Source organism: Chanos chanos, chromosome 1 (assembly GCF_902362185.1).
Source record: "Chanos chanos chromosome 1, fChaCha1.1, whole genome shotgun sequence".
Taxonomy (NCBI): domain Eukaryota; kingdom Metazoa; phylum Chordata; class Actinopteri; order Gonorynchiformes; family Chanidae; genus Chanos; species Chanos chanos.
Genome location: NC_044495.1, coordinates 20,111,085 through 20,124,710, shown reverse-complemented (window position 1 = coordinate 20,124,710; position 13,626 = coordinate 20,111,085). Strand labels below are relative to the sequence as shown.

At 39.5% G+C, this 13,626-nt stretch overlaps 1 protein-coding gene across 1 annotated transcript in view; it reads left to right on the top strand.

The window, feature by feature from the left end:
* The window catches only part of ano2b (anoctamin 2b), a 37,652-nt gene extending 24,026 nt beyond the window's left edge, over positions 1-13,626 (top strand). Inside the window, exons 21-26 of the mRNA XM_030772378.1 lie at positions 4,090-4,238; positions 7,664-7,816; positions 7,922-7,974; positions 9,142-9,323; positions 12,235-12,340; positions 13,276-13,626. Of these exons, the coding sequence (XP_030628238.1) occupies positions 4,090-4,238; positions 7,664-7,816; positions 7,922-7,974; positions 9,142-9,323; positions 12,235-12,340; positions 13,276-13,626 (994 nt within the window). The remainder of the gene's footprint in view (positions 1-4,089; positions 4,239-7,663; positions 7,817-7,921; positions 7,975-9,141; positions 9,324-12,234; positions 12,341-13,275) is intronic.

Genomic DNA, 13,626 nt, shown 5'->3' with positions numbered 1-13,626 from the left:
ATGTGGAAATGTTTACACCATGTCTTCACACAATGTACTTATGGTTTTTGGCATTGAGGGAGTTTTTTTTTGTTTATACTTTTACACTAATTCACGGCTTTAGACACGGGCACAGTTCCGGTAGACATGCTTACGGAAATGGTGTGTGCATGGTTGAGAGTGCCACACGTCTGCCATGCATTTTGGTAATATATGGGAATATATTTGGTTTTATTTCTGCTTGAGAATAAAGAATTCTCCTCTGCACAGTTGAAGATGTTGGATCTTGCTCTGAGCTTTATTTTTGGTCTGTTTGTTTTGTACAATTATGACTTTTGCAGTAATTTTGCTATTAAATTTTCCACGTACAATTCAGTGTTCACTCTCTACTCCTTCCCTCTCTATTTTGAGTAAACTATGTGAGGATTTCAAATGTTGTACTCCTCATCCAAAACTTGTGCTTCTCTCTCTCTCTCTCTCTCTCTTTCTATTGCTGCCTCTCTCTAGTACAGGAAATCATTTGATCTGAGAGTCTCTTGGCTTTCCTACCCTGCAGTCAGGCTCAGCTGTTGCTTCACTCTTCTTATGTTTATGCTTTGCTTCTCTTTATTCTCTCATATACTCTCTCTACCTCTCTGCCCCTCCTCTCTCTCTCTCTCTCTCTCTCTCTCTCTCTCTCTCTTTGTCTCTGTCATAGCTTGCATTCTTGTGCATGTTCACATATTAACACACATCACACAGGTGCTGTGCTATGGGAATGCCAAAATGCAAATTCATGTGATTGATGTTGCTGTTTGGAACTTCAGTAAAAGGCTTGTGACTTGAGAATATAGCCAGTGTGTGCATGCCTGTGTGTGTATGTGTGCAGTTGAAAAAAAAAAATGTGTTAGATAAAGTAGGACATCACTTCCCCAGAGCACTGGAGTAGACCTGAGAGCTTTGGGTTCATTTCTATTTGAAATCCCATTTCAATCTGCTCTTCCTCCTTGGACATCTTTGTCCTTCAGAAGAACATTTTGCTATTCCTCCTTTACCCCCACTGTGACAATAACACACACACACACACACACGAGAAGCACCTCCATCACCTCCTAGAAGAACACACATTCAGTCCTGTCCTTCTGGTTTTCATTTGAACCAACCATTATTAGCTGAGGGGTGTGTGTGTGTGTGGGTGTGTGTGTGTCACAGCTGTCTGGAGTGACACTTCTTGTATTGAGTACCTCAGCCCTACCAAAGATCCTGACTCTGACGCTCATAGGATTATTCAATCCCCCTTCATTTCTCTTGTTAATTTGTCGATGAACTCCTCTGGGAGACAAGGCTTTTGTTGGCCTCTGTGTGAGTGGCAGCTGACCAAAGGCCGGTTTATACCTCGTAGAATCTATACCGTAGGTACGGTGTAGCCACGTACCCTATGCCAAAGCCTACACCGTAGCCTGACGCGCACCTCCCCAGAAATGTAACTACACGTTGCGTGACACAGAACGCAACAACTGTGATTGGTCCATTTGGTAGCATTGCATTTCCTCCTACGCATTTTCCAAACGTTTTGGCGGTGTAATTTCAGGGCGATATAGACACTTTGGCGGCAAGTATAAATGCTCACACCGGCGTAGGCCACTTCCATAGGCTATAGTGTGGGCTCTGTGTAGAGCCTACGTACAACTATAAATCAGCCTTAAGAATGTCTGCTTATTCCAACAAACCCGAGAAGTGTTTTCACCAGTTACTTACTGGCATGAGGTTTGTAGACCAGAGCAAGCCATTTAGCACCCCTGAAGCTGAACCAACGAGTGTTTAGTCAGTAAGAGATTACAGATAGAGAGAGGATATTTTTATTTAAAAAACATATATTCAGTTCAACACACAACATGAATCACGCTTAAATCTGAGCATAGCCTACCATTACTAAAAGTATTCCAAGTGATGCTGGTGTTGCTATAGGGGTGAGACAGATGCCAAAACAAGCAAAAATGTATGCAATTTTTTTGTGAAAGGACAATCAGGTGACATGTCTTTGTTCTGAAGTGAGCGCTGTTGCTAGTGTTCAGATGATTCTCAGCTGTGCTCATTAGCAAACATGGCACAGAAACCCACCACATATATAGTTTAATTCGTTTTCTCTCTGTCTCTCTGTGTCTTTGTCAAGCACTCTCTGTGTCTCTGAACTACTTTTAATGCACTAAGTGTGGCTTTTTAAACTTTCAGTGGGGACAAATCCTCTTTTAAAGCAGACTACCACTCGTCCTGAAAAAGCGCAAATGAGTCCTTGGAGGGGCCCAGGAGAGAGAGAGACAGTCAGACAGAGAGAGAGAGGGAGAGAGAGAGACAGAGACAGACAGACAGAGAGAGAGAGAGAGAGAGGGACAGAGAGCGTGACTTAAACTGATTTTCTCTGACATCTATAAATACCTGAGGTTTTGGAGAGGTGCGAGACTGAATTGTGCTGCCAAGAAAGCTATTGAAATAGTCTGTTGGAGTTTAGTCTTTTTGTAAATACTTCATACAGAGATCTGACCCTCATCACAGAAAATAATCTTCTCATAGTCCACCGTCTAACTGTCACAGTGACACTAAGTGTGCGTGGTTGAGTTTATGTGTGTGCTTGTGGATCTGATCTTATTTTGTGTGGCATTTTTTGAGGTTACCTTTTTTTTTTTATTAAGTTTTAAAACTTAATAACAGAAATACAAACACATAAACACAAGTATTGAGACTGTTAACGTTACATACATATGAAAACTAAATGTATCCATCAACAAATACATGATGGTATAAGGTATAACAAAAAAAGCAGTGATGTTTTGGAGTGGTTGGTTACAGTGCGTGTGTTTGCATGCATGCGTGTTGTTTCATGTGTATGTACTTGTGTGTGTGTGTTTGGAGATGAAAATGCATTTGAACAGCTGGTAAATGAGAGCTGTAACACGGAAGGAGGGAATCACTTATGATACAAAGGCGTACATTAAAAAGTAATGCTCTGGGAAAGGCCAAGGGTTTTTGGATGCTAAATAATGCAACAGTTGCATTTAGTGGGTTTTATTGCATTAATAGGCTGTGAACCACACACCCCATTTAAATGCACACAATTTCTTATTTTCTCTCTCTCTCTCTCTCTCTCTCTCTCTCTCTCTCTCTCTCTCTCTCTCTCTCTCTCTCTCTCTCTCTCTCTCTCTTTCTCTTTCTTTTTCTTTTTTTCTTTCTCCCTCAGTCACCACTTTCCAGTGATTTTGCAGAAGTCCTGCTGATTTCTGAGCTGTTGCCATCTTTTCTTTGTTCTTTTTAATGATTTCGAATGAAAGGTTTTATTCAGGAGAAAAGTTAAAAAACTTTATAGAAGTTTATGTTTACCACAGTCAGGTTTATGACCGTAATTGCACGCCACTGTTTATGTTTAATGAAAATCTTATTTGGTAGTGTTCAGTTAGAATGGCTTTTATTTTCTCTGGTTGTTTAATTTTACAACATTTAGGATTATTTATTCAACCATTTTTCAATCAAAGTAGCTCTCCTACCCAATTTTATTGACTGAGAGCATGCTAATGCCACAGAACTGGAGAAGAGTGTGTCTCTAATTAGGTAGTTGGATGGATGGAAGCTGAATGTGGGGGTGTGTATGAATTTGAGAGTGTCTCCTGCCAAGAGATCACATAATGGTTGTCCCAAAGTCTAATCATTCCACATTTATTCGAGTGTCATTAATTATTGAACTAAATACACACCACCGGTCTGCATGAACGTCATGGTTCTAGAAGAATTTTCTTTAAAGTTTGTAGGCTAATAACAGTATGGAAGTTTCAAAGAAATGAAATCCAAGTAAAAAGATTTAATGTGTCTGCAAAGTTAATCCAGTGCAGATGCATACTGAAAGCTTTTTGTCATTGGTTTAATATAGAGTCATCTCAGTGATTCTGTGTCAGGAGGCTTTATTTCATCAGGTTTCCGTGCTGCTTTTAACCAAATGTCTTTTTGGCAGAAGAGCTGAGGCACAAGAGAGGGAATTTGTGAAGTTGTTTACATATTCCCTTTCTCTTCCTTCCCCTCTCTCTGTCTGTCTTTGTCTCTCTCTCGCTCGCTCTCTCTCTCTCTCTGCCTCTGCTGGTGCAGAAAGCTGAAGAAACTGTGTAGGACACTGAAAGATAAGGACCGGGCGCTAGTGGAAAACACTGATCATCAGCACCGTCCACCACAGCAGTGGACTCTGGACTATGATCTGGAGCCTTTCGAGGGTCTCACACCAGAGTACATGGAAATGAGTGAGTCACACCATCCAACCTTCCCAGTGAAAGTAGAGTTCAAAGGTCAGGTCCTCCTCAGGCACATCAGGAGAACACCTGTCTCACTCCAGGCCATGTCAACAGGTCGAGAGCCTTGGGATGGATACACTGGAAAACATAAATCCCAGGCTCTTTGTATTATTATTATTTATTTATTTATTTATTTATTTATTTCGGTTTGTATCACTTTCCTCTGTCTGTACTGATTTTCCCTGTGCATCTCTGATTATTAAATTGCATAAGAAAAAAACCAAAGAAACAGGCAGAAAGAGGTAGAGTGATCACAGATCAGACACTCAATGTGGAGGGAAGTGTTGATGGTCTTTTACAAGTTTTAAAATGGAGTGGCTTGATCCACTGCACATTTGTCTTATACCTCATTTATTTAGTATCCACTGTAGCTGTGTTCTGTGGTTCTGGATAGAATGAAGGTCCCAGGTTTACAAGACCTGTCTGTATCTGTCAGCCATGTTTTATCCCATTTAGAGTTCAGTGCCCTGCATGACTGACACTAATCATCACATGCAAACACATTAGCTTAAATTAAATATTTTCCTGGCTAAGTGGCTTTGTGGTGTGTTAAAACACTTCAGACTTTAAAGAGGGGCAATTGTAACTTTGTTAAAATGGTAACTGAAAATGTCAGGGCGTTGTGGGTAGGTAAGTTGCTGTAGAATAAGAACTTATGCTTTGGGAGGTTGTTATTCAGTACAGTTAGTTAGCACAATGCATAACTAGCATACCGCCAATGTTGTCAGCAGAGAAAGCCCGCAGGTTTTACAGGATTGTGCAATGTTTGTGTAATGATAGTCATTTCCCAAAAATGAACCTCACACTGAACACGGTGACAGAACATGCAGAGGCAGATGAAGAAGACGTCTCTTCTTCATTGACATTTTTTTTCTTCTGCTTTTTATTCCCTTTTCTCCCAATTTGGTAATGGTCAGGTCCATTTTATTTGACTTAGTCACTTACTAAATGCCTTATTTGAAAGGAGCTCTTTAGCAAGGAATTTGTACAATCCAAAACTGCACTCTACTAAAGTGGAGACAGTTTGAAGACTAAGTTCAAATTGGTCTAATATTCATGTGACTGATTTACCGCAGACATAAAACAGAGAGCAAGAAAAACATGCGGTAGAGTGATTGATTGGAGGAAAAAAAAAAAAAGGAAGAAAGAGGACCACCCTCCAGAGCACCAACCATATGAGCCTTAGATCCCTACACCATGTGAAAGTTGTGTGTTTGTGTGGGTGTGTGTGTGTGTGTGTGTGTGTGTGAGAGAGAGAGAAACAGAGAGCGCATCTGGATGTTTTAAGCATGCCCTCCAGTCTGATCTCTCTATCCTTTTGTTTTGTTGTTGAAAAAAAAGTGTCAGTCAAGCCACTGGAGGAAATAGCTTTCCCACACAGGTCGTGTTCCACTCTTCTTTGATTGTCAAATGTTAAGTCAAGTTGTCTGTCACTCATATCTGCCATGTTATTTCTGCACATCCCAAATTGGCTCTTATTAGTGGATTATCTTTGTGATAGGTTCAGAAGAAGCTCAACCAATAGGTCACTATTATTAATTGAGGGTCATCATTATTCAAGATTTTTTTTTTTTAGAATAGAAGAAAATTTAACACAGATAGTAGTCACTATCTCCCACCTAGAACTTCTGCTCTAACCTTTGAAATCAGTTGACAACAGCTGCCAATTTGTATACGTAGGCATGCCAGTTATTCAGTTCTTCAGCTGATTATGCTGACAGTCAAACACAATCTAGATGGACAGGGCAAAACCAAACGTGTGCTTACATGTATTTAGCAATTATATCCAGATTTTTTTTTTAAACAATTTGACTCTGGTGAAAGTTGAAACAAAGTGTTGTTCTGTTCTGTTTCTGTTGAGCTGTAAAACGACAAAATACCTTGCATATTGCCTACTGATAAACAGTGATTCTTTGTAAATAGTATCACAAAGCAAATAGAGAACATTTGTGTGTGTGTGTGTGTGTGTGTGTGTGTGTGTGTGTAATGGAGAGAGGAGATATAATACTTTTTATTTTTCTCTGTAGGCTTAGGTAAGCATTACCTAATACAAAATGACACTAAGCATTACAGCACATTATTTCTCTGTTTACAAAACTCCGGTCCCTAATGCTCCTACAGTTACCTTAAAAAGTCAAGAGTGTAAACTCTAAGAGAATCCAAGAATCATACTCCTGGAAACCTGACCTGATTCTGAGAGAAAGACATTTTTTTAATCCCACATAACCAGGCACAATTCTTAAGAGACTGGTGTAAGTTTATATAAAAATCTAGGGCCCTCTGAAATCATTTTTATTCAGCATGTTAAGGTTGTTAATGAAACCAGAGCTTGTATGGATGTGTTTTTGTTTACATGAACACATGTTAGTTTTATTTCTCAGAACTGCTAGTAAAGCTATTGTGGGCATTAACCTCAATTGGACTTTTTGCACGTCTTTCATCAAGAGGGGAACCTCAAGGTCCAACATCTGTATATTGTTTACCTGGAGTAATGACTTCTTGTGTGAGATCAAAAACAGTTTGATTAATTACTGTAATTATGAGATTCTCTCATGAAACTACATAATTTTGCTCTTAACAAACTACCAATAAATTTCACACAATGCCGTTTCATGTTTAAAGCAATGAATATTTTAATTTAGCTGAACTTTTTTTCTTCCTCTAAATTTTGTTTTGGGTTTTATACTGATGTTTGAATTGTCTGTGTATGAAATATTTGTCTTTGTTCCCCTCACATAACTCTCTCTATGAGTGTTTAAATACAGCATTTGTAGATTTGTATTAGATTTAGAATTAAACAAAGTTAAAGAACATTAACTTCAGAGAACATTAACTTCTCATCTATTTCTGATACTCTTTACAACAAAGAGACTTCTATATGAAGCATGGACTCATATGGGCACTGTTCTCTTAAATGTGATACATGCTTCATTTGGACAGAGTGGAGTTATTTTTAACTCGTTTCTGACACTGAGATGTTTTGTGTTGGAGAATGCTGTCAAATATCACCTAATGAATAACTGCCAAATGCACTGCTGTTCAAACATTCGTTCCAGTCCAAGGAGTGACATGGATGAATATGGTGAAAACGGTGCTTTGCGATCGTACGTTGATCACGCGAAGTGCACTAATGATTATGTGAATTAGACCACTATTCTGGTGTTGATTGTTTTATGTCTTTGCTCTTTTAATCAAACTAGCTTTGTGTTTGTTTTCTAACTCACTGGAGTTTTGGGTTTGTTGGTTTTTAATATGGTGTCGAGTGCTTGCAAATTTGATCAGAATGAAAATTAGCCTAATGCTTGTGTGCGTTGGTCAATTGCCTACTGACGTCTTGTGTCTGTCTGCTTGTTTTTGTTTTTTTCTCTCTGCAGTTATCCAGTTTGGATTTGTCTCACTCTTCGTGGCTTCCTTTCCTCTGGCACCACTATTTGCTCTTCTAAATAACGTCATAGAAATCCGACTGGATGCCAAGAAGTTTGTGACAGAACTACGCAGACCAGATGCTGTGCGGGCCAAAGACATCGGTAGTGGTTCTAAGAGAAACCACTCTTCCTACAGTTTAATATGCATACCTGATTATACTCATCCATTTCTTTTCTCTCATCTGTCTCTCCTCTTGCTCCCTGTAGGCACGTGGTACAACATCCTCAGCGGAATGGGCAAGTTTTCTGTCATCATTAACGTAAGCATTTGACTCTGTTCCTTCACAAGCCAGTTCTTAAAGGCAGCATGTTCAGTCTGCACGTACCAGACACCCCATACAGCCCATTAAATCAGATGGCCAGTCATGGGACTCTCACCCAGGCTGTCTTATGAATGAAGAGTACATAGAATGTCGTATAGAGGTCTTGAGGGCAAATCATGGGGCTTTAATAAAGAACACAAAACACAAAAGGTGGAGGACCAAGGGGCTTTTTTAGCTCCCTGGTCCAATCTGCTGCCCTGGAGGAAACTGGGGGACCTTCTCCAATTTGGTTGTGAAACAGAGATGGGAAATTCTTTGGATCTGCTGAGCTCTGGGCTTTGGATTATAGTGTGGATTACAGTTTTTGAAAGCCAGATAGACATGGGATTATATTGCTGTCACAGCATTTAATACAGGGCAAAGGTCTTAACACACAGAGTTTGGAGGTAGTGTCCTCCCATTTGTCCTGCTGGGAGGATGTTAAGTTGAATGACGGTGGACAATCCAAAGGGGAACTTTACATACCACTGACACTACCTGTATGCAGTAAAGCCTTGCAGTGTTATAATACAGTGCTGATTTCTTTTTTTCATAAACTTATACCAGTAGATTTTGATAAAGATCAGTTGCAGGTGTTGGGGTTATTTGTAAATCCCTGGCAAGTTTACTTTAATAGAAATGAGATTCTGGCCTCTATTAAAAAATAAATCCACCAAACCGAAGAGTGGAGAGATGGGCCTGGCAGTGTCGCGGGGTATTTTTTCCTCCGTGAGCGTCTGTTAAATTTGAAACAGAAAAAAAAAAAACCTCTGTCGGACTTAAGACTGTATGATAATATTTGTGTTACTAAAGACCTCAAGTATTCATAATCAAAGATGTGAATTTCCTGAAATCCCTTTAAAATTACTTACATTTGTGTCTCACAGCTTTAATATGTCAAGGTTAATTGGATGTGTTCTTTCATGTCTAGACTGAGTTATCATTCTGAACCACCTAGCCTGTCTCTGTCCTCCATCACTCCTTTTAAACAAGTGCGTGTCTCTGATGGAGAGATGGACTGGTACAAATATGTGTTTATCTCTGTGGTGCAGTATAGATGTACAAATGTCTAGTAACTCAGCTTACTGAATGGAGTTGGATCTACCCTTGTTTGTCCACATTCAGGCTTTTGTCATCTCCTTCACGTCAGACTTCATCCCGCGTCTGGTGTATCAGTACATGTACAGTGAGACTGGCACCATGCACGGCTTCATCGATCACACCCTCTCCTACTTCAATGTCAGTCACTTCAAAGCGGGAACAGCCCCCTCCTCTTCTGAGTTCGGCTCACAAGTCACTGTTTGCAGGTAAGGTAGCTTTCTAGATTAAACAGATGTTGAGATGTTCTATATTATCAGTATTCAGATATTGTATATTACAGTGATGTATAGGAATAGCATATTTTTGGTGACTTAGGCTTAGATAGTGATCATTAGTTTAATAGTAATTTCATGTTACTATGGTACTGAAGAAGTCACTGTGTATTTTCAGGATACTGGTGCTTCAGTTTAAAAAAGAAACTAAACTGCTTAGTCTAGTGTCGTGCTAAATATTTGCAGTTTTGTTTTGTTTCCGATGGAGGGAAAAAATAGAATGAAGTCATGTGGATATAATAATCTCTGCATCGTTTTATACGTTGTAGTGCACAGCATTACCCAGGGAGATCTCATATATTCTTTATTGTATTCCCACACTGTCATGCAATATCAAAGAACAACATTCTCTGTGTTTTCAGTTTTTACTGCTGTGGAAATGAAACAAAATACTACTTTTAGTCCAGGCCGAGCTTAGAGGTTTATTCAAGGGAAGTGAAGTGGTGGGTTGAAGACAGAAGAGAGATGTTTTCACACTTGTTTTCTCATCCAAGGCTTGATGGGAGAGATGCGGTGCTGGCGTCCGTTGAGGTTTAAATCTTTTATCGTATATCAAAACACTGACATCATGCATCTAAGACATCTCTTCAGTACGAGCTGTCAGTGGCCAGCGTGCTCTCAGCAGGGCCATACAGAGGAAAAGACAGCGATCTTATAGTGATCTTCTGCTCCATCCTCCACTGAAGCTTTATTTATAGATTAGAACAGTGCAGAGTTTAGTCTGAATTATCAAAACAGGTCATGTTCATTTTTCACTGACCTTCTGTTTTCACTGACTTTATCCTCTCATTTTTCTTATTTTAACCGTGGTTATGTTTTTGCACACAAAATTATGTTTGTATAGGTTGTGCGCCTTTTCTGAACGAGACATTTATGTCTATAAAATACTATGCCAATCACGTTCCTGTACAAATGATGGTCAGAAATATTCTGTAAAATCCTGAGGAATTGCATGGTTTTAGAAAATAAGCATGTGGAAATTTAAGTTTCTATTCACATTGGTGTTATCATCCCCTAGAGGTGTTTACATGCCTCAGTTTTCAGTTTAATACAGGACTATTCCATGTGTTTCAGAACGCAAAGATTATAATTGTTTACAGGAATCATATCATAGAGTAATTCACTCTTGGATGATAGTTTGGTGAATGTTAATGTAAATGTGGATGAGACCAAAAACAATGGTCTCATTTATGCATCTTGATCAAGGAGGAAACTATAGAAACGATTGCTGACTGGACAGTCATCCTTAGGAGTGGGCAAAAGAGTCGCATCAATTCAAAGGGGAAAGAAAAGAAACAAATGGATGCCTCTCCCAAACAAATTGGCAAAAGATTAAACTGTCTGCTTGGTTAATCTACAGAATCAGCACACAGTTTTGGTTTATGTGAGGTTAGGTTTATGAGGGCAGCTATAAAGAGAGCTTTAAGCAAGCAGTGAGTTTTCGGGGGCTAGTATTTCACATAATGATTAGATGTAGACCTATTATTTTCTGGTGGAGGTAGGGTTATTTACATAGCTAAGCTTTTAGTAGGTCCAGACTGGATTTCCTTAGGGTGGTTATGGGCAGACTTTTATCAGGGATGAACCAGGTCTTGGTGGGCTGACCAGATTTTATCAGTACTTGTCTGGTTTCTAGCACAGTGAGCTGGGAATGCTATGACCTATGTCTGGTTGGCAGACTTTAGCCTTTCTTCTCAGATGTTCAAGTGCAAGATGTGTGTGTGTGTGGTGTGTGTGTGTGTGTGTTTGTGTAATAGAGAGAGAGAGAGAGAGAGAGAGAGAGAGAAGAGCGAGAGAGAGAGAAGAGATTGGAGGGAGGAAGAGAGAGCACAAGAGATAGCGGGATAACCAGTGTTCCAAAATAGAGCAAATAATATAAAAATACAAATAAATCTCTTGCTGCTTCATATTTTCCCTGTTTTTCAAGGATATCCAAACATGGAGTTTGAGCCCAGGGGATTATATCTTGAAATGAAGACAGCTGACTGTTTGGAAGAATCTAAACCAGATACATTACTGTATATGGCAATGAAATCAAAAGCCAGAGATGTGGATAATGGACGTTTTTTTTAATATTTTCTTTTCATAATTTAATACAGGAAATCAAAAACTCCAGACAGAAGTCACAACAGAGGAGTTACCGCTAACCTAATCGAACATTTATTTATTTTTTTCTTACAGAGTGACTGAATGTACTTTGTATAGAATTTCTTTCATTTTGTAAAATGTTTCTTCTTTCTGGAGTTCATTGAGGTTTTTTGTAAAAGTTGGTGACTCGTGCATAGGACCCGTTTTAATTCCTCTTTGTTCAGCTTAATAAGTAAATCCAGCACTGCTGAGAGAAAAGACTACGATTTCTTCGACTCCCCATCATTCTTTGGGTGTTCAAGGTCTTAAATCAGCCAGAAAGTGATGATATCTTGTTTTTATTTTTCTCTGCACAATGTATTAAAAGAATGTGTAAAGCACGTGTTTCTTATTTTCATGTTGCTTTTCTGCATGGTAGTAAATCAGGTTCCTCCTGAGGACTTGCCTTGAATAACCCCAGGAGAGGGTTTTTTAGTGACAGAATGCATTTACACTGGCATTGAACTGTTCTACTGGCAGTGAAGGATTTGACATTTTTCCACTTGACAAAAGGTGCTCTGCCACATTGTTTTGCTGCCATATAACATTCTAAAGAAGAAGTTAACAGTTTTTTGTTGTTGTTGTTGTTTTTCCAACACTTTAATGTTTTCACAGGGATGTGCTTTTTCCGGCTTTTTTTTTTTTAAGAATTAAATATCACAATGGTGTTTTGAGAAGAACTCAGCCTTGAATTCTCTGTCGTCCATATTTCACACAGATATAAAGACTACAGGGAACCACCCTGGTCACCTGATGCCTACCAATTCTCTAAGCAGTATTGGTCAGTGCTGGCTGCACGGCTAGCTTTTGTCATTTTGTTCCAGGTATGTGTTCTTCACCATAGAGCTCAAAACCCTTCATTTCATGTAGATTTTAAAACAGAACTAGTTTAGCAGTACTACCCTCTCAAAAGTTGCAAAGACATTGTCATTTTACCTTCCAAATTTGTGCTCCTAAAATGTGGCATGTAAATCATGCAGGGTTTGTTAGTGCCTACGCCCTGTGTCTGCTGTGTTAGATCTCTGTGGGTCTCTATCACGTTTTTAAATTAACTGCATTAGACCTAGTTCCAGTCTATGAAATCAAACTGTCAAATCTCAACATGAACACATAGCATGCAAATGCATTTAATGCTTGAATCTACTCACCACATGTAGCAACTTAAGCACTGGTGTGTATTTCCAGTACATAAAACTGTTTCATTCGGAGAGTGTGAATGATTCTGTGACATTGTTTGCTGCTTGCGTGCATGCTGGCACGTTTCAACTCTTTTTTTCGTTTTAGCTTTTACTGAGAGAATAGATTTCTTTATAACATGTGATTCACTGATGGTCCTGGTTTTATGATGTAGATTTTGTGAGTGTTTGTAGTCAGCTAAACTTTTGTTGTTGTTGTTCTTGTCTTGTTTTAGCTTCTTTTCCTGGTTTAATTTCTGTAAACCTGAGTCACACAAGCCATTTTATTGGATTCAAATGCACAAATCTGACAAACTCACACAGACAAAACATTTCAGTCATTTATGTGCTATTATACTACACGTCAATGCACATCTGAAACAAATGTATACACCATCAATGCCCGTCAAACAGACAGATGAACTTTATGGAATTTTGAAAAGTGTTAGCATTTCCGCATTTAGCATTGCATAAAACAGTATATTTTTTTTAATTGTTCTCTCTCCACATTGTTTATGTGGCCTCATTTCCCACGCACTATGTGTGTGTGTGTGTGTGTGTGTGTGTGTGTTTGTTCTGTCCAGAACCTGGTGATGTTCATGAGTATGCTGGTGGCTTGGCTCATCCCAGACGTGCCCAAAAATATCAGTGAGCAGCTGAAAAAAGAGAAAACTCTCCTGGTGGATGTTTTTCTACATGAAGAGAAAGAGAAGCTCCAACTCATCCAAAACCTCTTCACCAAGGACCCCACTCACTCAGTCTTGCCAGAGCAGCCTCTGCTGCCACACCAGACCCAGACTGATCATGGGCAGGGCTTGACCACGGCTGGCTCTGGAGCGCCACGGACCCGAGCTCGGGCCGCGAGCTTCAGCCAGTTCACCCGCCAGATGTCCATGTCCCCTCGCACAGAGACTCCCAAACACACTGCAGTGTGA